This window comes from Salarias fasciatus, chromosome 20 (genome assembly GCF_902148845.1).
Source record: "Salarias fasciatus chromosome 20, fSalaFa1.1, whole genome shotgun sequence".
Lineage (NCBI taxonomy): Eukaryota > Metazoa > Chordata > Actinopteri > Blenniiformes > Blenniidae > Salarias > Salarias fasciatus.
In genome coordinates, this window is record NC_043764.1 from 15749861 (window position 1) to 15772249 (window position 22389).

General features: G+C 41.2%; 2 protein-coding genes across 6 annotated transcripts; both read left to right on the forward strand.

Annotated features, from left to right (window-relative positions):
* The first annotated feature begins 678 nt into the window (after positions 1-678).
* On the forward strand, positions 679-10479 carry tp53inp2b (tumor protein p53 inducible nuclear protein 2b). 4 transcript variants are annotated; one of them, XM_030118419.1, is made up of 5 exons: positions 679-984; positions 4718-5113; positions 6156-6467; positions 6567-6723; positions 6816-10479. In XM_030118419.1, the coding sequence occupies exons 2-5, from the start codon at positions 4990-4992 to the stop codon at positions 7078-7080; spliced, it is 858 nt and encodes a 285-aa protein (XP_029974279.1). In that variant the 5' UTR covers positions 679-984; positions 4718-4989; the 3' UTR covers positions 7081-10479. The 4 variants fall into 4 exon arrangements, with proteins under 4 accessions (XP_029974279.1, XP_029974277.1, XP_029974278.1 ...); XM_030118417.1 differs by having other exon boundaries at positions 6156-6723; XM_030118418.1 differs by having other exon boundaries at positions 6159-6723.
* A 2557-nt stretch (positions 10480-13036) lies between these two features.
* ggt7 (gamma-glutamyltransferase 7) lies at positions 13037-22294 on the forward strand. 2 transcript variants are annotated; one of them, XM_030118270.1, is made up of 17 exons: positions 13037-13238; positions 13623-13751; positions 14478-14715; positions 15912-16138; positions 16285-16436; positions 16534-16651; positions 16731-16798; positions 17883-17956; positions 18044-18237; positions 18582-18669; positions 18877-19004; positions 19098-19186; positions 19278-19430; positions 19540-19654; positions 19747-19884; positions 20197-20296; positions 20793-22294. In XM_030118270.1, exons 3-17 carry the CDS (start codon positions 14496-14498, stop codon positions 20963-20965), a joined length of 2037 nt encoding a protein of 678 aa, XP_029974130.1. In that variant the 5' UTR covers positions 13037-13238; positions 13623-13751; positions 14478-14495; the 3' UTR covers positions 20966-22294. The 2 variants fall into 2 exon arrangements, with proteins under 2 accessions (XP_029974130.1, XP_029974129.1); XM_030118269.1 differs by having other exon boundaries at positions 13623-13742.
* The last annotated feature ends 95 nt before the right edge of the window (positions 22295-22389 follow it).

The following is a 22389-nucleotide window of genomic DNA, read 5'->3' on the forward strand; positions in this document are numbered from 1 at the left end:
GCACAGATGACCAGCAGGGGTTTTGAATAAGCTTGACGAAGCTCATTGGTTCCTCGAATGCTGCATTCAGAAAAAAGCAAGTTTGATAGGCCGAGAATCACACAGAGGCCCTCCTCACCAAGGCGGAGTGAAAATAAATGATATCGAGGGGGAGGGGAGTGAGCTCTATTTACAAATTAGATTTAAAGTAACACTGCACTTTTTACTCAATGAGAAAAAGTAGTTTGATGACCTTCTTCCCTCATAACATTTCAAGCACTGCCTCATATGTACCATATGCGCCATAAGATTTTAGACATCTTGAGCAATCCGGCCACGCTCAGGCTTTGGTCTGAAGTCCATTCAGGATGTGACATAACAGGTTTTGTTGCAACAGCTTTTCCTTCTGCAGCTTGAACGCTTTAATTAAGCACCAAGTTGGCACGTTAATGGGTTTGCTGTCAGCAGATATTTATTCCCACTTGTTGTGGGCCGCCTGCATCTGGGGCTATGCGATGGGTCAGTTTACCCTCCCCCTCCAGCCCTGGCCGCAGGTTGACAGCCCTTCTTGCCCAGCCCCCACCCTGTTACCTAGAGGCCCGGCTGTGGCGGGTGTAATATTCTGATTGGCCGGTTCGTTTGGGGTGGGCGGGCCAGGGGGCGTGGCCTCGAGTATTGTGATCTCACAATCAGCTGTTTTGTACGTTCCACATTCTGATCCGAGGATCAGCTGGAGGCAGCAATAAACACAAGAAAAACCTGCAGCGGAAGAAGAAGAAAAAAATAGCGAGGAAGAGGAGGAAAAAGCTGCAGATGTTATGATCTGAAATCATCAGTGTAATATTTTTTACACGAAGCCCTTCTTCTGAGAAGAAAGCCTTTTATTTTTATATTATGGTGTTATAACTACCTCACGTAAAGGCTATCTAAAGCTATGCTTTAAGAGTTGTCGTTTCTACTGTGTGTGAGATCTCGTTTACAACTTGAATAGTGCTGCAAAGGCAGGTAAGACATTCTTTATTTTTGCTTTGAATCAGTTCTAACTGTGATGTATGCCAAATTGTTTGCTCGGGTGGTGTATTTACGTCCTGTGCAAGTGAACCTGCAGCATTCCTCATAGATTTTGTAGGGAAAAGACAGCATATATGTGCAATCTTACAAGCTTTACATGGCTTTGTCTGTGAAGGTTTCCCTGCATAGATCTGCTCTGCGTTATTCAGTGATGACCTATTATTAGGTCACGAATAAATTTGATAGCAGTCAATCCATCGGCCCAAAGCGAACAGATTAACTAGGTCGATGTGTCGTCCTATATTTCGAAAAGCCTGTAAAAAGCCCGTTTCCCTCCTCCCGGACACCATCGGTCGTTGTTTTGCAAATTGCACCAAATGCTGATGTGGAGTCGATGGCGGATGTTGACGATTCTGTTGCAGGCGGGCCTCTTTGGATTGGAATTTTATTTATTTGATGTCGAATACATCAACCTATGCAGTCTTGTTAAAAAAATTATTTCAAAATAAGAAACAGCAGCCGGTCCAGTCGTCGTCCGTCGTCGCTGAGCCACAACTGTCATTGCTTTGACCCTCCAGCTGGAGAGCTTATACGGATAATTCATGTTTAACCTGGATAACCGACAGTGAAAGTCATGTCTCCCCTCGGCTGTCGAGGTTGAGCTTTTCATCCAAAGTCCGAGTGTCTTTAAATACACAGCCGTCTCGAGCAGCGTTTGCGTATTTATTTATTTATTTATTTATTTATACGCTTTTCTTCATCATGGATTCAACTCCAGACTATCGCGGTCAACACAGACGGCTCTTTACATCCGGATTGTTTCCCGCATTGCATTGCTAAATGCAGGAAGGATGTCTGTTCACGGCAGTAAATATCTAATATTTTCTACTGTTTGTGTCTCGGTTGGGGTTTTTTTCCCCTCCGGTCACAAAACAGCGTCAGTGACGTAGCGTGACGACACGCGCGTCTTGTTTTCATACGGCGAGGCCCCGCCCACCGCGCTCGTCTCCTTTTTAAGAGACCAGCTAATCTGAAGTCCTTCAGGAATAGCTTTCTTCACTAAAGATGGCATTGGGCCATTTTAAATATTGCACATAGTGAACACATGTAAAGACTTGAGCTGCAGTGGGACTGTCATGTGTTTTATTATGCTTTTAGTTAAAATAATATGGAATATTTACTCTCTGTCAGATGGCTGCAGTTTGTATTAATAGTTTATTTAGGAGACATCATAACACTAAATCAGACAGGCCCAAATCCTAAAATGCATTTTTCGGTTGTCTCTGTATAAAAACTGAAGATAAACATATGTCCTATCAGACTTAATAGTTTTTCACATTCATTGCTTTGTTGTAACATGCTCACATGAGCATTAAAAAGCTACCTAAGGAAAGCGTCAACGACTAAAATGGCATGAAATTGCTGTATTTGTAACCCTATAAACTCTCCACTTTGGGGGATTTAAACAGTTACAATTTTTGGTGACACTAAGCCTGATTTACTTCAAATCACACTCTTAAACTTGTGGATCCCCCAAAACACCAAAGAACAACCTTCAGTGCTTCTGTAGTGTTTAAACTCTGATCACCAAGTCTTTCCTCTAGTACATAAGTCATATCAGTGTTTATCATTTGGGATTTTTAGTTGATATCAGTGTCTATATTTACATAAGTTAGATAGCCCGAAATGAACCACAAGCACCAAAACTGATAAAAAGCTGCTTTTATCAGTGAAGTCAGTCCTGCATCCTGAGCGTGTGTGTGTGTTGTGACTCTTCCTCACCTTTGTTCAAAGAAGACCCTGAGGCATTCTCACAGTCATGTTGTTTATCTGAATTTATTTGTCACGGTCTCATGACTTAAGTTTTATTAGAGAAGGAACGCATTAAAAAAGTCTCAGTGTTGAGAATGGACCACAGTATGTTTGTTGATAGTCTCTTTTGAAAAATGTTTTTTGTGGAAGTTAAAACAACACTCAACAACCTTAACAATTAAAACACAGTTCTTGTTTCCAAATCCAATTTTTGTGTTTCTAATGGCATGCTTCAATATTTTGTCTTTTCAACCCATTTCTCTTCACTTTGTGATGTTGATTCAAGTATCTGCACCAATGCAAAGATAATGACAAGGATATTATTAAACTTTGTAGGATTTTTTTACAACAAAAGAAGCCCCCGGATCTTGCACTCATACGATTGCAATCCTGATGTGTCTATTCATTGTGTTTCTGGTCACCATGGTGATTTTCCAAATCGGGAGAAAAAAGTGTCAGCTTCCCAACAGGCATCCATGCATGTCTGCCCCATGCTTCCCAGCTCCACGAGCCCTTCTCACACAGCTTTCACATTTTTCCATGTGTGCCCATCATTACCGGTACACATATTTTCTAATCACAATCATTTATTTAATGAAAAAAATCAAAATGAGCTTCACTTTTTATGATTGTGGGGTTGCATTTTAAACAGACTTATAAACTAGAATCAGTTATGACTCAATTAAAAATCCTTACAACTCTAAGAATAGCAGAACACATAGAATACAACATAATATAGCCTGAGATATTTAAATGTGAATCAGCAAATTGCAGAAGTATTGCAGGTTTATCTGCACTTAGTGGCCTCTCATTTCATTGTGCACTGTGACAGAGTTTAAATCAATAACGCCGTCAATCTTTAAACAGGTAGATGTTTGTCTCAGAGGCCATGACAGTTCAGAAATCTGTTTAACATGACATCAGTGGGTTCAGCTTCAGGTCTGATTCTTGTCCTTTGCATTAGCGCCCTCTATCATTTCAACATGTGCACACATAGATAGTTTGACTTGAATCTGAATGGTTCTTTGTATCAACTCATTTCCCCATGGCTCCTCCTCGTCTTCTCTAACTGTCTATCTGGTCTAACACTGTGCTGATCAGCTGCTTGCTGATTTGATTCTTTCAACATCAAACAAAACTTATCATAATTGGCACCGGTTTTATCTCATCATGTAGGTCATAATAATGGAATGGCCTAGATTTCAATTACAGTATATTATAATCTGAGTTGTAACCATTCCTAATTTGATTGTCCTTGAGGAATGAAATGTATTTAGTTGTTGGACTAGTGAGTTTAGAGTCAGTGCCAAACCAATTTAGAAATGCCTGCAACTGTTTACTAATAACAAACAGCCTTTCTCAGCTCAGCAGGACATGACAGAAACCCTTGGCTCCATCGCATCCATTTTTATAATCATCACACAACCAACAATCGACATGTGATTATAATACAAATTCAGTCACTGGCCTTGGAGCATGACGCAGCTTCCAGCAGCTGTTGGTGAAAAGAGAAGAGACCTTAAAAGCTTGATTTAAAAAAAAAAACTCCTCCTGGTGGCCAGAAACAAGTGTGTGCAGTTATGTTGTCCTCAAAAGGCCAAAAGAGCAAACTGTGGGCTTCTTTTCAAATATTGTAAGACTCTAAGATATTGAAACTAAATAAAACATTGCATGAGTAACTTATACGATAATTTAGGTTTTGATTTGAAGTTTAATCAGGTATTTTTTTTGCTGTAATTAATTATTAATTCATTTATACAGTAATAGAAATAATTCAGAGAACCGTCTACTGTGCAGTCTTTGTCTAATGAACTGTGGTTTGTGGTCAGAAGTAATGTTTTGTTTTAAAGGAGAAACAATGTTATTTTGCAACCATTAATTATATTTTTGTTATTTCTCTGTCCCCTTTCTGCAGGCCTTTGCTCTAAACCAAGTGAAACCTTACATTTGCACTACAGAAGCCTGCCCAACCCTGTTGGTCGATACAAACAAGATCCTGCAAGAGGCTTCAAGTGGAGAAAAGGATACTTAAAGAAATCAGACAAAGAATAGCATAAAACAACAACTAATATTAGATATAAGTAAGAAATTCAAAAAGGCAGCTACAGTTTTTATTTGTGTACAACAGTAAAAAAAAAGACAAAAAAAAAAAGCACCAGTCATCGACATTTGACATCAGAAGCAGCGATGTTCCAACGTCTGAGCAACCTGCTGTTTGGAGAGGTGGAGGAGGTGTCGGCTGACCTGAAGGGGCCCAAACCTTGTGTGACGGAGGCCGACGAGGAGGGATGGATGCTCGTCAACCTGCCTGGTGAGTCAGAGAGACCTGAAATAGACTGATGTCAGATTTTTTTTAAATCACAGCAAAGTGATAATTTATGAAATAATTTTTCATTTCCTAAATAAATTGAATAAAATGAGACTTGACTGTGAAATAATTTGTATCCTGGCTTCAGTGAAATATCTAATTTGCTCATATGCTGTATAGATTTGGAGTAGTTACAAAGATGAAGCTGGCTTAAATACTTTTTTTCAAAGTTTTGGCAGCACTGAGCGATAGGCCAGTCAACCTATCGCTCAGATTTGATTAACATATTTAAAAGACTGCTTGAATTGTCCATCATGTTGAATTAAATCTCCTGAAGCCAGTCTGGGGAAGTTGGCCACAGCTAAACGTGGTATTTTTAGTGCACACAGCGTTCTAGGAAAATCCTTTCCAGTGAAGTCTGCAGTCTTGCTTGCATGTGTGTGCCACTGACTAACACTGGCAGTGGAGAAATAATGGCGGGAATGCTGGAGTGGGGTGACAAATCAGTTTGGGCGTAGCTCGACGCCGGCACTGCTGCTCATCCACATGGCTGCCAAGTGAAAAGTGTTGTCCGTCAAAAGACGGAAACACGTGATTATCTGTCAACATGCTTGTCCTTTCACTTTGTTTATGATCGGGATCATGACAAAGCTGACTCAGCAGGACAAATTTGCTTTTGTGCTTGTTTGGAAACCAGCAAGGAAAAAAAAAAAAAACATGAGAACAAATACACAAAGTCAAGACAAACATTATGTCACTGCCATAATTAGAGGGTCAACACCACTAATGATATGACTCTTTTATGTTTTGTGTTTCCTTACCCCCCCTTCTTCCTACCTTCCTTCAATTTGTTTAAACACCCTTACATTCCCCACACTGGTATGCGTGCGCGTGCGTATGTGATCCCTTTAAAATGATCCACTTCAACCCGCATGGCTTTTTGAAAACAAATCTGCCACATTTGCATAATCTTGGACAACATCCCCCTCCTGTCTGAAACATCTGTCTGCTCCACCCCCTGGTCTCATCTCTGCCATGCGCTCAGAAGAGTGCATGATGCAGGTGGAAGATGAGACGGGAACCCCGCAGATTGCACAGTCATCATCCGAAAGTCCCTCATCCAATCACCAAAACACACAAAACAGGACTGAGTGTCCGGCCCCCGTTCCCCGCCCGCCACACAAGCGCCGCAGGACACATAAAGGCCGGGCGCAGGGTGCAGTGGTATCATCAGACCCCCTACTTTGCCCCAGCACCAGTCCGTCTGACATGGGTGCCACGTCACCCGTGACCCTGCCAAGGCGAGCCAGACTGTCCACGCCCTCCTCCACCCCGTCGGAGTCCCCGGGCTCTGGGAGTGAGTGTGGGGCCAGCGGGGGTAGCAGTAGGGCAGGCTCAGAGAGAGGCTGCATGGATGAGAGCTGGTTTGTCACCCCTCCCCCCTGTTTCACTGCAGAGGGAGCCACGGCAGAGGCCAGCCCGATGGAGGACCTGCTCATCGAGCACCCCAGCATGTCCGTCTACGTCTCGCCCAACAATCTGTCCATGCTCTCCAACAGCAACCTGTCTGCGGTGGGAGAGGAAAGCGTCGTCAGTCTGACGAGCAGCGTGAGGTAGGAAGTCTCGACTCGACCGATAACAGCTTTTTTCCAGAGTCAGCAGAACCGCAACAAACCCATGTCTTCCTCTCTCTGTGCCCTCACAGCAGGGTGGCCGAACCCGCCGCCGCCGTCCCCGCCGCTCGGGGCGCCGCCCGGGTGAGCCGTGGAGCGGCCGCCCAGGCCGGAGCCCTGGCCAAGGTCACCCAGGTGGCCCGGGTGCAGCGTAGCAAAGCCCGCGTCGAGCGGCGCCATCTGGCCCGCAATCGCATCCAACGCCAAAACCGCACCCGCGAGCAGGTCCCTCGCCACGCGGCTCACGCCAGAAACACCTTCCTCCACCAGCCCAGCAAGCGCAACTTCTGCCACTGAACTCCCCGGTAGCCACGGGGCGTCACTCTGAGGGCATTAGGAACACATAGTCAACTCTGACAAATATCCACCCACAGCATATTGGTTTCCGTTGCTGCATATTATCTTGCATTATTACTCAGATGACAGTAGAGCAGTTGCTTTTTTTTGGGTTGAGTTTTTGGCACAAACAGGCTTGGAATTGTAGTTTTATGCCCGACTCTGCTGGTGAAAAGCCCTCTGAGTAGATCCTTGCTAACCTATTTCATAGTTATTCCCCAGTGCAGTATACAAGAATTTTAAACAGTCTTTAAAATATTCATATACATTGTAGTAATCGTAATGTCAAAGTGCAACAAAAACGTTGAGTTCTAATAATTTTCTGCACTTATCAAAGTCTCCTTCTTCTTTCTTTCAGTATGTATTTGTTCTTGTTAATTCAAGACTTATATTTCTATAATAGTTAATTTTGCAAGTGATTAACTGAAAACGGAAAAATCGACATGTACTTCGATGTGACTGGTGAATCTGACTTTTCTGGTGGAAACAATGCGAGGAAGCGTTTTTACAGTCAGCACAGCTCCACACATCTGCAAAGCTTTCATTTATGGAACCTTCTTTCAAAATGGGATTTATTTTGTTCATGGAAAGGTATACCGTGGTGAGGTTGGAGCGTGGGGGAATTCACACATTTGTTTCTGTTCAGCCACATTTGCAAACATGTAAATGGCTTGAAACCCCAAAGGAAGCATCGTGTGAGAATTCTCTCCTCTAACCTTCAGATGGAGAAGAGCAGGTAGATGGTGGTGAGAGTATGAGCAAAACAGACTAAAGAGTAAAAGAAATAATAAAATTAGGAAGGAAAGGTTGCAGGAAAGTGTTTCGTAACCCCTGAAGCAGCCTGAAACTGAGTTTTCTGAATTCAACATCCCACCTCAATGGAAAACACTGAGAATATCAACAGCGTTTTGCATATTCAAGTGACTTTTCTAGGAAGATGAATTAGTTACTCATTTTATAAACAGGCATATAAGGTCACCTTCAATTTTCTGCATCTAAGTAATATGGATGCAGTAAAAGATGCCTTTGGGTTACAGATCACGGCAGGTTACGGTAAGTGCAGAGCGGTAATGATTGGAACTCTTTATTTTGTTTTGTTACAGTGTTATTAACCTATTTTCTCCAATAAGTTGTAGCATTATGTTGCAGTCTCCTTTCGCATGATTCCACCAAAAGAGAAAGCTGTTCCCACTTTGCACTCGAAGACAAAGCGCTCGTTTGGCTTTTTAATTCAACAAGTTATTAAAAAAAAAAAAAGTACTTGTGAAACCTGAAGCGCATGATGATGATCATTACATGCGTAGTTTGCAAACTTAAGACATGTGCCCAGCACACACCAGTCCCTTTCATCTACACTGAGTGCTGCGATTCTGTGTTATCCATGAGAAGACCAAAAACATATGATCCATCCACATGTCAGACACTTTTCTTACACCTTAAAAAGTAACTGGCGTCATGGAGGACAGTTGTCAGGAGGGAGGAGAAAAACATTTCCTCGATGCGTAACATGAAGCATTTTTCCCCCCACATTCAACACAATCATCACAGCGTGATCGAACATCCGCTCCATCCTTGTCTATCTCTTTCTTGTTAGCACATCAAGCTCTAACAGCGTCCACTTAAAAATCTAGCTTACTGATATGTATTCTACAACAATAGTAAACAATGGTGCTGAAGTGTATACTAATGTTTGTAAATTATTTGAGACATGGATGTAAGTTTGCACTGTCATTCTTTTTGTGAGTCGGAAATTTTAGCGGTGTGCTGTGTGCTTGTTTTATTTTTGTGATTTTTTTTTCCTTTTAATTTTGTTTTGATTCAGACTGCGTGTGGGAAAGTGTACTGACATGCTAAATGCTAGAAACTCTTTCTTAAAAAAAAAAAAAAATTCTTATTAGTTTCTCTTGTAAATATTCTGAAACTGTTTATAATGCTCCGTTAGATGTCAAAGCCTCTCAGGAGTTGAGTCCACAACATTGTGTCCAGTGGGACTGATGAGAATCCACTCTTTGCCTCACCTCTATGCTCATTTTCTAACTAAGAAGGCATTTCAGTGGCCAAAGGTGGCGTCTCTGCCCCAACTTCAGTCCCGTTCTGCTGAGAGCACCAGAAAAACAGCACTCGACTCAGTGTTAATGTGCCATACAGGCAAAACACTGCCCTCCAGAGGGACCACTCAGCACCTGCTGTGTTTCAGTACATCAGTGCTGGTGGGTTACAAGACAGATTGAGAGTCTCTTCATTCATTTCTTGTTATTTTAAAATTAAAAATGTGTTCTTTTGATCTAAGATCGTTTGATTTCCCTTGAATCAAGTACCACAAAATTTTATTTTCTGTCAATAATCCTTTAAATTACTGTGTTTTATTCAGAATATGTTAATTTATGACACGATTGCTATTTCCGTTGTGAAGATGACTTTGATTTATGTGGATTCATCCAGTGCAGTGAATGGTTCTGTAGTGACGTGAGCACACACACACACATGGGGACACGTGTTGATCTCTGTTTAGGCTTCCACACTCTCGAGGTTAGACTCTGCCTCTGAAATAGAAAAAAAAAACAACAAAAAAGAATATATAACAGGGTAATAATGAGAGATCACAGACATGTGTGTGTGTACATGTGTGTATGTGTGTGCATGCTAGAAGCACTACAGACACTTGCCACTGCAAACATGTCATGTTTTCCCTTTTACTTTTTTTTTGTTTGTTTGTTTTTTGTTCCTTTCTCACCAGTGTCATGTAAAATGGAAACGTGTCTTTGGTATGCTGTGTGTGATCATGGAAAGTCGTGGTTTTATGAGTGGAAGTATCTGGAATTGGGGAGAGGGAGTGATTAACCAATGTGTCGAGCCTATTTCACGAGAGGGGTGTGAACAAGGGCAGTGTGAGGCAGGAGATAAATAGTTCATATATTTAAAGAAAAAAAAAAGAAATGAAATGTGTTGTAAAAAAAAAAAAAATCTACCATATGCTTGTATTTTCCCATATAGTTATTAGAACAGTCGTTCAATAATAGGATGTTTTAAATGAAAAGCATTGAATGTCTGGGGAGTTTCGTATGTTTTATGTTGTGCCCTGAAATAATGGCAGCTTAAAAACATTTGGGGTTTCACCCATATTACATCTGAATTAGTACACCTCTCTCCCTATAAAAAAAGAAATATATAGAATATAAAACATCGGTGTATCTGATATATTTGGTGATTTGTGCCTTTCACTATTTCTGCATGGTTTATGTGATGTACCAATTTTCCAACCCTAAACTTGGACTGACAGGCAAGACCTATGCAAAAAAAAATCATCGAATGGGTTATCCAGCATCCATTCAGAAAACACAGATACCCGCCACCAAAAAGGAAAAAAAAAAGTAACAACATCAATAAATTCTCAGGTTAACACCTGAATCTTGTGTCATTATTTTAATAACATTATTTTTTTCTGGAAAAATTCACACATTCAAAAGGGAACTATCCTCGATTTCAAATGTGAAATGGTTGCAGAGACCTGGACAGTTATATTTAGGGAAATCGTACCAGACAACGAGACATTGCAGTGATCCTCAGGCGTGACTGCGTCGTCACAGAAGAAACAATATAACAAACCCAAACCTGCACAAGAACAACATGCACACTAACTCCACACACTCACCCAACACACACCCAGTCTCAAACCAGGGATACGCTCCCTGTGACTCAAGAGGGCAAACAACTCCACAACTCTGCAGTCCCAAGACACAAGCAAAATATAGAATTACGTAAGAAAAATCTAATATCGCACAATTTATTCACTTATTTTTCTCTTGACCTCAGGTGGAAATGATCTTCATCACATCATTTTAATCCCTTTAAGAGGAAAGGGAACATCTTGGAAAATGTATTTTTTTTCACATTTGTTACAAATTAACAATGCTAACTTCATGACAGTCACACAATACGTGATGATACAGTTGTGTCCATCACTGGTATCATACAAGTCCAGACCTCAGCAGCATTCAAATCCAATTTCTACTTTCTAGTAGAGAAATTTTAATGTTTTGTTGTACTTTCTGTGGCTTGTTGCGCTGACTGATGGACTTTTCAGTGGTGTGGTCTCAGCAGGTAAGGGGTTTTATTATTCATTATTAGAATTAAGTCCTCCTCCACCTGGTCTCCTCAGGTCTCTGTCCTTCAGCCACATCCATCTGTATTTATCACAGCATCAGGTAAAGCTCACTGATAATTCCATTATACTGTATCTCCTCAGCAGAGATGACCTTGTGCATCTTGTTTAACATGTGAATTTACCTGAAGGGTGTGAGTTTTCCATTTATAAGATACATGTTCCCAAATTGAAGGAGACGATTATTCAACATTCTGGTCTTTTTATCTGCCTGCATCTGAATCTGGACCTGGGAAACATTCTTGATGAAAAACCCAAGTGGATTTGCTTTGAAAGCAGGCTAATCGGAGGTTATATTTTCATCAAAAGCTCTGCGTGTTTATTGTAGATTATACATTAAACTTTTACCTTGATCTGTGAATTTAGACTTTTGCCTTACAGAAATAAGAGCAGACTAATGGGCATGACAACACTACTGATGTAGGTAATAGACATAGATGTAGTTCAAATAATGGCCGGACCTTTCTATGAGGAGTTTGCATGCACTTTTTTTCTTTTTGAAAATGAGATTACACTAAAGTGAAGTTTTTCGTAATTGGATTACAGAACAAATAAGGAATTTTTGGGGACAAAATAAAGATAACTGAGTGATTTTGGTGTGTTATACACTACCTTTTATAAGCAGAAGAAAAAGTAAAATATGAATGATTTTTTTTTTCAGAACAGGGGTGTCAAACATAAGGCTCATGAGCCAAAACCTACCTAGAAGAGGCTCTAATGTGGCCCACCAAACCACCAAGTAAATTGTAAATACTTCCAAAAAAGCATGGAATTTCTATGAACAATTTCCTAAGAGTAGCAACAAGAACACAACACAGGCCCGAGCTGAGATATCGATCATACTGCCATGAAAGATACTGCAAGGAAACTAGCATCAACGTCGACTGTCAGGGTGAGTTTGTGAAAGCATGCATAATACAACAGCTATTACAACAGCTATAGACCTATTATTATAATTATAATTTTTATTAATATTATAATTATTATGATGCATTTCACTGAACTTTACACCAAAATGGCACAATTAAAATTGGCTTTATGTTGAGATTGTAAGTTTTATACATTATAAAACTTTTTTCGCCAAGCATTGGATTGGGAACGTGAGCTGGATTAAACCGTCGTGAGACAGGTTAGTTTTACGGTACTGATGTAATCATGCTTACTTTTTTTTATATACATTTATACAAAAAAAAAAAAAAACCATTTTCATCCCTTATACTCTGGAAAACAAAGAAGAAAGCACAGTAAATCTTAAAGTTAAAGACTTTTATCCGACCGTACTGATCACTACAGATAAAATTGGATTGTCTGAAGTAGGTAGTGTTTGATCAGCTGATCAGGAAGAGGTTTTTGGGGTCAAACGAGTCTTTCACGCTGTAACCTGAAACTCTTTTCTCCAGCAGCGGGGAGGGGCCCGGAGTATCTGCACCTGCTGTAACCTGTCTATCCACTCTTCTCAGTTCACCTACATTTGAGGACTGTGGTGGCGAAGAAAGCGAGCAGTAATATCGCTGTGAGAATGCAAAGATTTTAATTGCTTTTAAAGGAAAATATGACATTTTAGAGAAATCCCAGGCCTGGAGACCCGAGTGGCGTGAAGTTAGCTTCACATTGGTGGTCCCGCAAGCCCGCAGAGATGTGGATTTTATGAACGAGTCTGGGAAAATATACTTAATGGAACCACCTCGAGTGGCCGTTGGTTTCTTACATTAGCAGGTCAATTCACACGAGCGCTTTGAAATTCCAGTTGCGGACTGGTCTGGCCGGTCGATCCGACCTGTTGTGTAAAGCTAACTTCCCCGAGCGGCGCCGCGAGCAGTGATTCGGGAGGTCGGATGAGAGCAGCGCGCGCCTCACCTGCCCTCCTCTCCTCCTCACAACCAAACCGGCCCCCATCTCCGGCAGGGGGCTTCGTCCATTCTCCATTCATCCAGACTCCACGCATTTAACGACGCCGGTAGGTGAAATTAGCTCCGTGCCGAGCTCTTTCTTTATTTCTGCGTGGCTAAGCGGCATTAAGAGGGGTGTGTTAGCTGTTTACACCCGGACACGGAGGAGGCGGAGAGCGGCGACCTGCAAGCTGCCTATGCGCTTGTATTTTTACGGCATATTAGGTTTTAACTCGTAATTACACAGCCTTTTCCCATATTATCGGTTTTTTTTCTTCCTGCGCAGCGTACATATACAGGCACAGACATGCTAGCGTTGCGTCCAGATAATTATATTGGAGTATTTGCGGTGGGTGTGGGTGTAAAACGCACGAAGGAACTAGCCTCAGGGTTGGATACGTGTTTCTCCTCTGAAGCTCCTTCTCAGACTGGTTTATTATCGCTCTCTGCAGGTCTCACTTTCAGAACTGTGATGGACTAGCAGAAGAAAAAAAAAATCCCTTTGAGGAAACAGCTGTCACGATCCTGTAATAAAGGTGCTTAATCCCTGCTGGAGAAGTGTGCCATCTCAGGTAAGTCAGGTGCGTCTGCCTCAGAGTTTTAATTTATTTATTTATTTTAAATTCTGGCTTTAATAAGTTGGGTGTAATTTATCCTCGCGGAAGGATAGAATAACATTCGTTTCCTTGACTCTCCTGATGGGAGATAATGAGAAAGAAAAGCCACTCCTTCTACAGTGTAAACATGAAGAAGCAGATAACAGATCGAATATACCACATAATAGGTAATTTCACATCTAATATCCTCAGTCAACCAGACCAGATACATGATAATTAATGTAGGCATTTGGCAATGACAACAAATTGCAAGCAATGTCTTTAAATCAAATCATTGCTCTGCTTTGTTAAGGTCTGTTTCACTAAGGTGTTAATAAGGTGTCACACCCTCCCATGGTACAACAACTATGAGCCAAGGTTAATCTAGAGCAGTTCGTAGAACTTTTTCAAAATATGTTTCTGTACTAGAATTAATTACACTCTCTGAACATAGATTTTCATGTGTGTGTGAATTTATTGTAATTGACTTCTCATAGACCGCCTTCAGTGCTTTCACGGCCCACCAGTTAAAAAGAAAAACCCTGAATTTGCAAACCTGTAGTAGATCAGGTTTGAGTATCTATTGATGGAGGTTGAGCACCTTTCATGTCACTATTGGTGCATGAATGTGTGACTTTGACTAACAGTGTAAAGTGCTTTGAGACAGCTGGAGTTTGGAAATTCCAACATTTATCGACTGAATCACTGCAGGATTCATCAGCAGCCATCATGCACAACCCAGCACCGGAAATCGTGGCGGCATACCCAGGTGGAATCGTGGTGGATAAAGATGCCAACCCAGAGACGACCTTGGGGAGCGCCTACTCTCCCGTGGACTACATGAGCATCACCAGCTTCCCCCGGCTCCCAGAGGACGACGTGACGTCTGCCGAAAACACCTTGAAATCTCGCAAAGATGATGACAATGTCCTGAGTGAGCAAGACACAGGTCAGACAGACGCTGCGCTACTTCAATCAATCAATCTTGTTTATTACAAAATTACAAATTTACAAATTGCAAAATGACAATGTCACATAGAGACATACAGTAATTTGAGAAACAATAATTTTGTAACTAGGGACACCCTTGGAAGCAGACTAGTGCTTATTGGCGGGGCCCTATAACATTAAGATCGGAGAATTTTGCATTAAACACAGAAAATCACATACAACCTACAGTTACCTAAGCTATTACCTACCCTACACTAATCCTACCTGCACATGGCAACAATACAACACACATCAATATATTATTGCATACAGAATACTCATGGGTTTCAGAGGACATAAATAAGCCGTCAGCTCATCGGGGTTCCATTATATTTTTGAAGGAGATTAAGTTTAAGTTTCTTTTTGAAAATGGGCAAAGACCTAGACATTTTAAGGTCTTCACTCAGCTCATTCCAAATCTGTGGACCCTTACATGTTACACTAAAACTAGTGCATTTCAACTTCCTATTTTTACCCTTTAACAGTGATTTACCCCTTGTGTTATAGTCATGAGAGGGGGTAGAAATAGGAATTAACTGACAGAGTTTAACCTATACACGACATTATACATGGTACAGCCATTGTGAAATAAGTTGCACTCAGTGAGTTTCAGAAGCTGATGTTTATAGAAGAGAGGGTTCGATGGACAGTTATACTTCGCCCAAGAAATGGCTCTTATAGCCTTCTTTTGTAGAACTTGCAATTTTAGGAGGTGACTTGGGTAAGTATTACACCATGTGATGTTACAGTAATTTAGATGGGGTTCAAATATGGACCTATATAAAGTCAGAAGGGCCTCAAGGGGAAGGAAATGTCTCACCTTGAAAAGAAGGCCAACATACTTAGATAGTTTCATTGTTAGGTAATCAAGGTGTTTGCTGAAGTTTAAATGTTCATCAATTTGGATGCCAAGAAAATTAATACATTTTACTCGTTCAAGTACACAATTGCTTATTTTAATTTGTACATTTTCAAGGCTTGTCCGACATTTACTTGAGCGAAATACTTTGCTCTAACGCTGTTATGTAGACTCCATTTTGGGCTAGATGAGCTTGTTTAACCTGCTTAATAAGTGACAAACATAATTGTCAGTCATATATTTATTTTATTGTTGTAAATGAACACAATCCAATTTTTTTTTCATGTGTATCTTAGATCCAGATTTGTTTCTGAGGTCGGCGCGGCTCCAGCGTCTCCCCTCCTCTGCTTCAGACTTAGCAAGCCATGACATGGCGTCCCTGCAGGAGACCACCAGAGACCCTTTTAATGAGGACTGTGCTTGTCAGCGAGACAGACTGACCGTCATCATCACAGCCTGCCTCACCTTCGCCACGGGGGTCACCATAGCCCTCATCATGCAGATCTACGTCGGAGATCCTCAGGTGGGGTTTGTTGATGAGTTTTTCTGTGGCTGTACTTATTGCAACAGTTTGAATCCTCCTAAAGTAGCACAGGTGATTATGGGATTATGCATCTGTACCTGCGTTTTAACCTCCCTCCCATAGAATCCTCTGTTTTGTTTATTCAGATCTTTAACCAAGGAGCAGTGGTGACGGATGTAGCTCAGTGTACATCCCTCGGCTTTGACGTCTTGGGTAAGCAGGGCTCCAGTGTGGACGCGGCTATTTCCTCTGCACTGTGTCTGGGAATCATTCACCCTCACACCTCTGGCATCGGAGGGTGAGTTAAAAAAAACAAACGCGTCTCTGCTTGTAAATACTACTAGTGATGTTCGGTGACTTTTCTGAAGATGGCTTTTTGTTTTGTTTGTGTTCAGTGGTGGAGTCATGTTGGTACATGACATCCGTAAGAGTGAGACGAGAGTCATTGATTTCAGGGAGACAGCGCCGTCACTTCTCCATGAGGACATGCTGCTGACAAACCTTCAGATCAATGTAAGGACAGTTTCTGAAGTATTTTTAGTGTTTACTGAGACAGGTTAACATATGCTCCCTTTTCATGTTATATTTACAGCCTGGCCTTCTGGTGGGAGTACCGGGCATGCTCAGTGGGCTGCATCAGGCGCACCAGCTCTATGGCAGGTACTGTAATTATCACTCCCTGCTAATTTCTACTTGTTCTCATGTTATAAATAGCTGCAGCCCTCATGCAGGCATCTGGATCTTGTGTATCTCCTCTTTTTTGTTACACTCCTAACTTTCGAATTGACTAAATAACTAAAACACAATCTGTATTTTCACACTGTAGTGAACATTAAATGTATGCAGCATTTCTCTCTGATAGACAGAGCTGCATAAGTCCTTTAAATTATTTGAGTTTTGACTTTCTTTTAACTGAATGCCAAAAACTGCACAAACATGTTAGATGTTCCACCCAAAAGAAGTTGCACTTCAAATATTCATTGTCTTCCTAATAATTTTTGTGTGATCTGTGTGTGAGGAAGGCTTCGTCTGCGTTTGTATGGCGCTTGCTACATGGGAATGCAACAAGCAACTTCAGCAACCACTGAATATTCTAGCCACTATCTTCCCCTGAACCCACTTTGGTTAGATTTTTGTAATTAATTATTCAAATGGAGGAGGACTGACTCTTCAGTTACACAGATATTCATTTTCAGATATTCAGTTTCAGCTGCGTCTATTTGCTCCTCGGATCTTTCTCAGTTTTTTTCCTAGAATCACATTCTAATGTCCATGTTGATTTATTTTCTCTTTATAGACAAGCAGCTAACACTCCCTGCTGTTCTTTGAAATATGTTTTTTTTTTTGTTGTTGCCTGCAGGACATGTACCTCCCCTCCCACCCGTCCACACACACTCTGTAAACAGCTGTTCGTGGCAGATCGGGTCAAAAAAAAACATCTGACAGGGAAAAGCCCCAATTTGCCCCCCTCTGCCTTCTTCTCGTTCCAATTCCATGTGCCACGACTGGATTTAGAATAAAGACTGGTTTCTTGTCAGAGCATTAAGCCGCAATCATATGGATGAAGTGTGATTATCAGGACTCAGAGGCCTCAGCTGTGCAGAGGACCAAGATGTTTTATACGTTTGTGATATTATTGACATTTGATGGAGCTTTTTTTTTTTCAAAGAGCAGATGAGAGTGTTTTCATGAGCTTTAAGCATCTTTAACCCACTCTGGCTTTCATGACGTTTGATTTCACCAGGATGCAGTGGAAAGATGTGGTTACATTGGCAGCAGATGTGGCCAGAAATGGATTCAACGTCACCCATGATTTAGGTAACAGCAAAATGTATCCAAACAGTTTCATTTCCAGCCACAGTATTTTTGCTAACATGTAAATATTTTCTTGTCATGTCTTTATAGCTGAAGCTCTGGCTAAAGTGAAGGACCAAAACATGACCGATGCTTTTCGAGATTTGTTCCTCCCAAACGGCCAGGCTCCACTTCCGGGATTATTCACCAGACGCCTCGATTTAGCAGCTATTTTGGATGCTGTCGCAGATAACGGGATATCGCAGTTCTACAGTGGGAGTCTGGCACAGGAAATGGCATCAGCAGTAAGAACAACACTTTTTTTTTAGCTCAGTTTCCATGGACAATTATATAATTAGTCATGAATTCTCCATCATGTCAGTGCTGAATGACTCATAAACAGACAATTCATGGTTGTCACATTGCTAATTTCTCCCATTAAGTTAAACATTCCTCACTTTCAGCTCCGCTTTGAGCTTCATGTTCCAGACATTGGTAGCTGTCAACTCCTACATACATAAGCTGCCATTTACTCTTTCCTCAACCTGAACATTTCCGGCTCTGTTGGTGTTTTTTCTGTTGTTATAAACATGGACATTATTGAGGTGACTGAGATGTGGCGACATACCCCATACTCCGTTTTGAACAGGCACAAGGGAAAGGCGGCGTGCTCACAGAGGATGACTTTGGGAATTACAGCACAGTCCTACAGAAGCCAGCAGAGACCATCTATCAGGGTAAAAAATGTCTAAAATGTCTGTAACGCAATAGTTACTTTGCCAAGTGATTTACTTTGAAAATATTGTAACTTAGTTACTATTAACTATAACTAATACTTTTTAAAACTAACACTGCACAGCGCTACTTTCAGCTGTCACACTTTACTTTTTCTCATGTAGAAACAGTTAATCCTGGTGTCTTACGACCTCTTCGTGTTCCTTCAGGAAATCTTGTGATGACAGCCCCGGCCCCACATGCCGGAGTCGCCCTGATCACTGCGCTCAACATCCTCGAGGGCTTCAACATCACCAGCCAGGCGCCCAGGAACAACACCTTTCACTTGATCGCGGAGGTATTACTCAGTGATTTTTCATGCCTGTACTCAAATCGCTTGTGTGTGTGTGTGTGTGTGTGTTTTTTATGAATAATTTTCAATATTTTCCAGGCTGTGAAGATAGCACTGGCCATGGCCAGTGAGCTGGGAGACCCCCTGTACGACTCTTCTGTCTCAGAGATTGTTTCTAAAATGCTGAGGTAAATAACATCACATTCCCTTAATATCGTACAGCATAGTTCAGTGTTGCATCTTCACTGAGTTTAACCTTCTGGTGTACCCACCTCTCAGTAAACCACAGGCCTCCCTGCTGCGCCAGATGATCAACGACACCCAGGCGTTTCCTGCCAGCCACTACACCACGCCGTTCACCCTGGAGGACGATGCAGCAGCTGCACAGGTCACAGTCATGGGCCCAGATGACCACATTGTGTCCGTCATGAGGTATCTCCTGCTTCATTTGAGCTGCTGTTTGAAGCTGTCAAAGCCAATTGCAGCAGTTAAGAGGCGATCAACACAGTTTTAACTGATTTCACTTTCCTGCTTGTTTCAGCTCATTGAACAAACCGTTTGGGAGTGGGATCGTGACTCCTTCAGGAATCCTTTTGAATAGCCAGATCCTCGCCTTTTCCTGGCCTAACAAAACACTGAACTCGTCACCCAATCCTGTACTTACATTTCCATGATTTACTTATTTATTTTTCACATTGGTTCTTATTTCTTATTGACGTCTTTGTTGTTTGTCATCTTCTTGATTCAGCATAACAGCCTCCAGGCTGGAAAAAGGCCCATGTCTTTCCTGATGCCCACAGCAGTGAGGCCGGCTGTGGGTTTATGTGGCACTTATGTAGCTGTTGGATCCTCAAATGGAGAAAAAGCACTCAGTGGCATAGCACAGGTAAAGTAATAGATTGTATTTTTACTTATTGCATTAGCAAATGTGGTTTAGTTTTCCTATGTAATTCATGGCAAATCCCCAAAAAGTGCAGCGAAAGCTTCCTAATCACCCCCTGGTGGCTGGTGTGTGCAGTGATCTTGACTACCTCAAGGTTATGTTTGTGGATGAGACAGTTAAAGAGGGCTGGTTTTCATTTCACTACATTTTATATTTATTTCATTTGATCCAGAAATCACACAGAAATCACTCTGCCATTTTTCTCCCTTGTGGTTTAGTTATAAATGCTGATGACTGTATTCTGATCCTGCCCAGGTGCTGATGAGCGTTTTGTCCTCTCGTAAAAACATGAGTGAAAGTTTAGCTTCTGGGAGACTTCACCCACAGCTGCAGCCCAACACACTCCTGGTGGACGGTGAGTTTTTTTTTAAGCTGGTTTCTCTATTCTATAGTGTCATTGGTACAATTGTCCCGTCATGCTATCAGCAGTACATCTCTTCTCCCAGATAAGGAAATACATCTGCTTTTTTTTATACATTATGCTCGTCAAAGGTTCATTGATTAAGCTAATTTCACTTTGTGGAGTTTATGTAGTGTTGCAGTAGCAGAGATTAATATTTTAACTTGTGTAGGAGTTCTCTGAGCAAAGACCCAATTTGTTTGGAGCGCATCAGGAAATGCATCCAGAATAAAACTGTAGGAAGCAGAAAATCTGATGTTTCTGTTTTTATTTGGGAACATTGGATCTGATCTACCAAGATGAGAGAAAACATGTCATCTTTCAGTCGCATTCATCAAGTCTGTCCCGAATGTCTTTTTTTTTTTAAAAAACCAACATGTTTATGTGGGGGAAGCCTTGCCTTCCAGAGATCGTGTTTTTATCCCTCTTCTACTTTTCTTTTCTCCTGTAGCTGAGTTTTTGGATGAAGACGTGGAACTGCTCCAAGCAAAAGGCCACATAGTTGAAAGGAAGGACGTGCTCTCTCTCGTTGAAGGCACTCGGAGAACCAACGACCTTATCATCGGGGTGAAGGACCCTCGCAGTGCTGACTCCTCTGCCCTGACCATGTCTAACTCGTCCTAGTGCCCTCACACTCCTGCACTCGCTAACGTTCAGAGGTCAACACTGGAAAATGGCTCATGAAGAGAGTAAAGATGCTGCTGTTAAACTAAAGAACTCTGGTAGAGAACCTCTTGATTTAAGATTTCTTTTGCACAGAATATTACAATGAATCACAATTTCATCCTGAAGTGACATTCAGTCCTGGTGCACATAGTGTTGAAAAGTTTGCTCATAGTTTAAATGATTTAAAGCGTTCATGCTATATTCTGTTAATCAGGGTACATTTGTGATTAGAATAATTATTCCTACTTCCTTTCAGAAAGCAATAAACGCATCACATTAGGGCAGATTTTCATGAGCAGACAAGAAAACAAAACAGAACAGTGTATTGGTTCAATAGAGATACTTTTCTCAACCATTAAAGTGATACATTTGACTTAATTTGACACTGACAAATAAATCCTTTCTTTGTAAAAACGGGAGGATTCAAAGAAAAATAACCACACTGGAGAAGGTCACTGCTTTGTCTTGTGCTTTAACCGAATTTCTATAAATCTGTTTGTCAACACACTCCAAGTACAACAAGTAATGTAAAAATAATACATACAACAGAGATACTTGAATGAAACATGGTGTGAAAGAGTGGTTCCCCTGCTCTTATGTGTGGTGGGTAGCTACGAATAGACATGGTCCAGGACAGCTGATGGAGCTTTAATTGTAGCAAACTCACTGGTTCTTTGGGGCCAAGTTAAGATGTGACAAGACTATGGCGTCTCATATTTTATATGTGTTAAATATCCCTGATTTTAGATGAACTGTATTTTATTGTCTAATTTAAGTACATTGAGTTGTTGCATGGTTGTGATCTCATTTGAGCTTTTTGCTTTTTCAGAGTGTGGGTTACTTTTATAAAAAGGATTGACTGTGATGTCCATTTTTTTATATAAGAATTTGCTCATCTGCATTCACTACTACAACCATGCATTAGACCGACTCTTTTTTAAAAAAAAAAAAATGTTATTGTATGTGCCTGTATGATTATGCTGATAAATTTTGCGTTGCTATTTTTAATTCAGGAATTACAGCATTTGTGAAGCGTTGCACTCAACACACGAAGTGTTTATTTCTGTCCACAGTGGCCAATGCTGAGTGATCAAGCAGGCTGTTAACCTCCCTCTCTCTGTCGATGGGTACAAGTGCAATATGACTGTTGATGTTTATCTCCTGTACAGTAGATGCCGTGCCTTAAGGCACACATTGCACAACATACGTTTATTTCCATTGTGCATTTGAATCTCATTGTAGATGAATTTAGCACTGCTGGAATCCAAGAAATAAAATGTTTGCACATATTTTAACTCTGAAAATGTCTCACCTCTTGAATTGTTTGCAGTGCTTTTGAATTTTTTTTCTTTTCTTTTTGTGTTCATCAATAAAACTGAAAT

Excerpts from the sequence above, each read along its gene's own strand:
- tp53inp2b (XM_030118417.1), top strand. The coding sequence starts at position 4,990 with ATGTTCCAACGTCTGAGCAACCTGCTGTTTGGAGAGGTGGAGGAGGTG. Across the intron at positions 5,114-6,155 it reads GATGCTCGTCAACCTGCCTG|AAGAGTGCATGATGCAGGTG; the intron begins GTGAGTCAGAGA and ends CCATGCGCTCAG. Across the intron at positions 6,724-6,815 it reads AGTCTGACGAGCAGCGTGAG|CAGGGTGGCCGAACCCGCCG; the intron begins GTAGGAAGTCTC and ends GTGCCCTCACAG.
- ggt7 (XM_030118270.1), top strand. The coding sequence starts at position 14,496 with ATGCACAACCCAGCACCGGAAATCGTGGCGGCATACCCAGGTGGAATC. Across the intron at positions 17,957-18,043 it reads CAACGTCACCCATGATTTAG|CTGAAGCTCTGGCTAAAGTG; the intron begins GTAACAGCAAAA and ends ATGTCTTTATAG. Across the intron at positions 18,670-18,876 it reads AGCAGAGACCATCTATCAGG|GAAATCTTGTGATGACAGCC; the intron begins GTAAAAAATGTC and ends GTGTTCCTTCAG.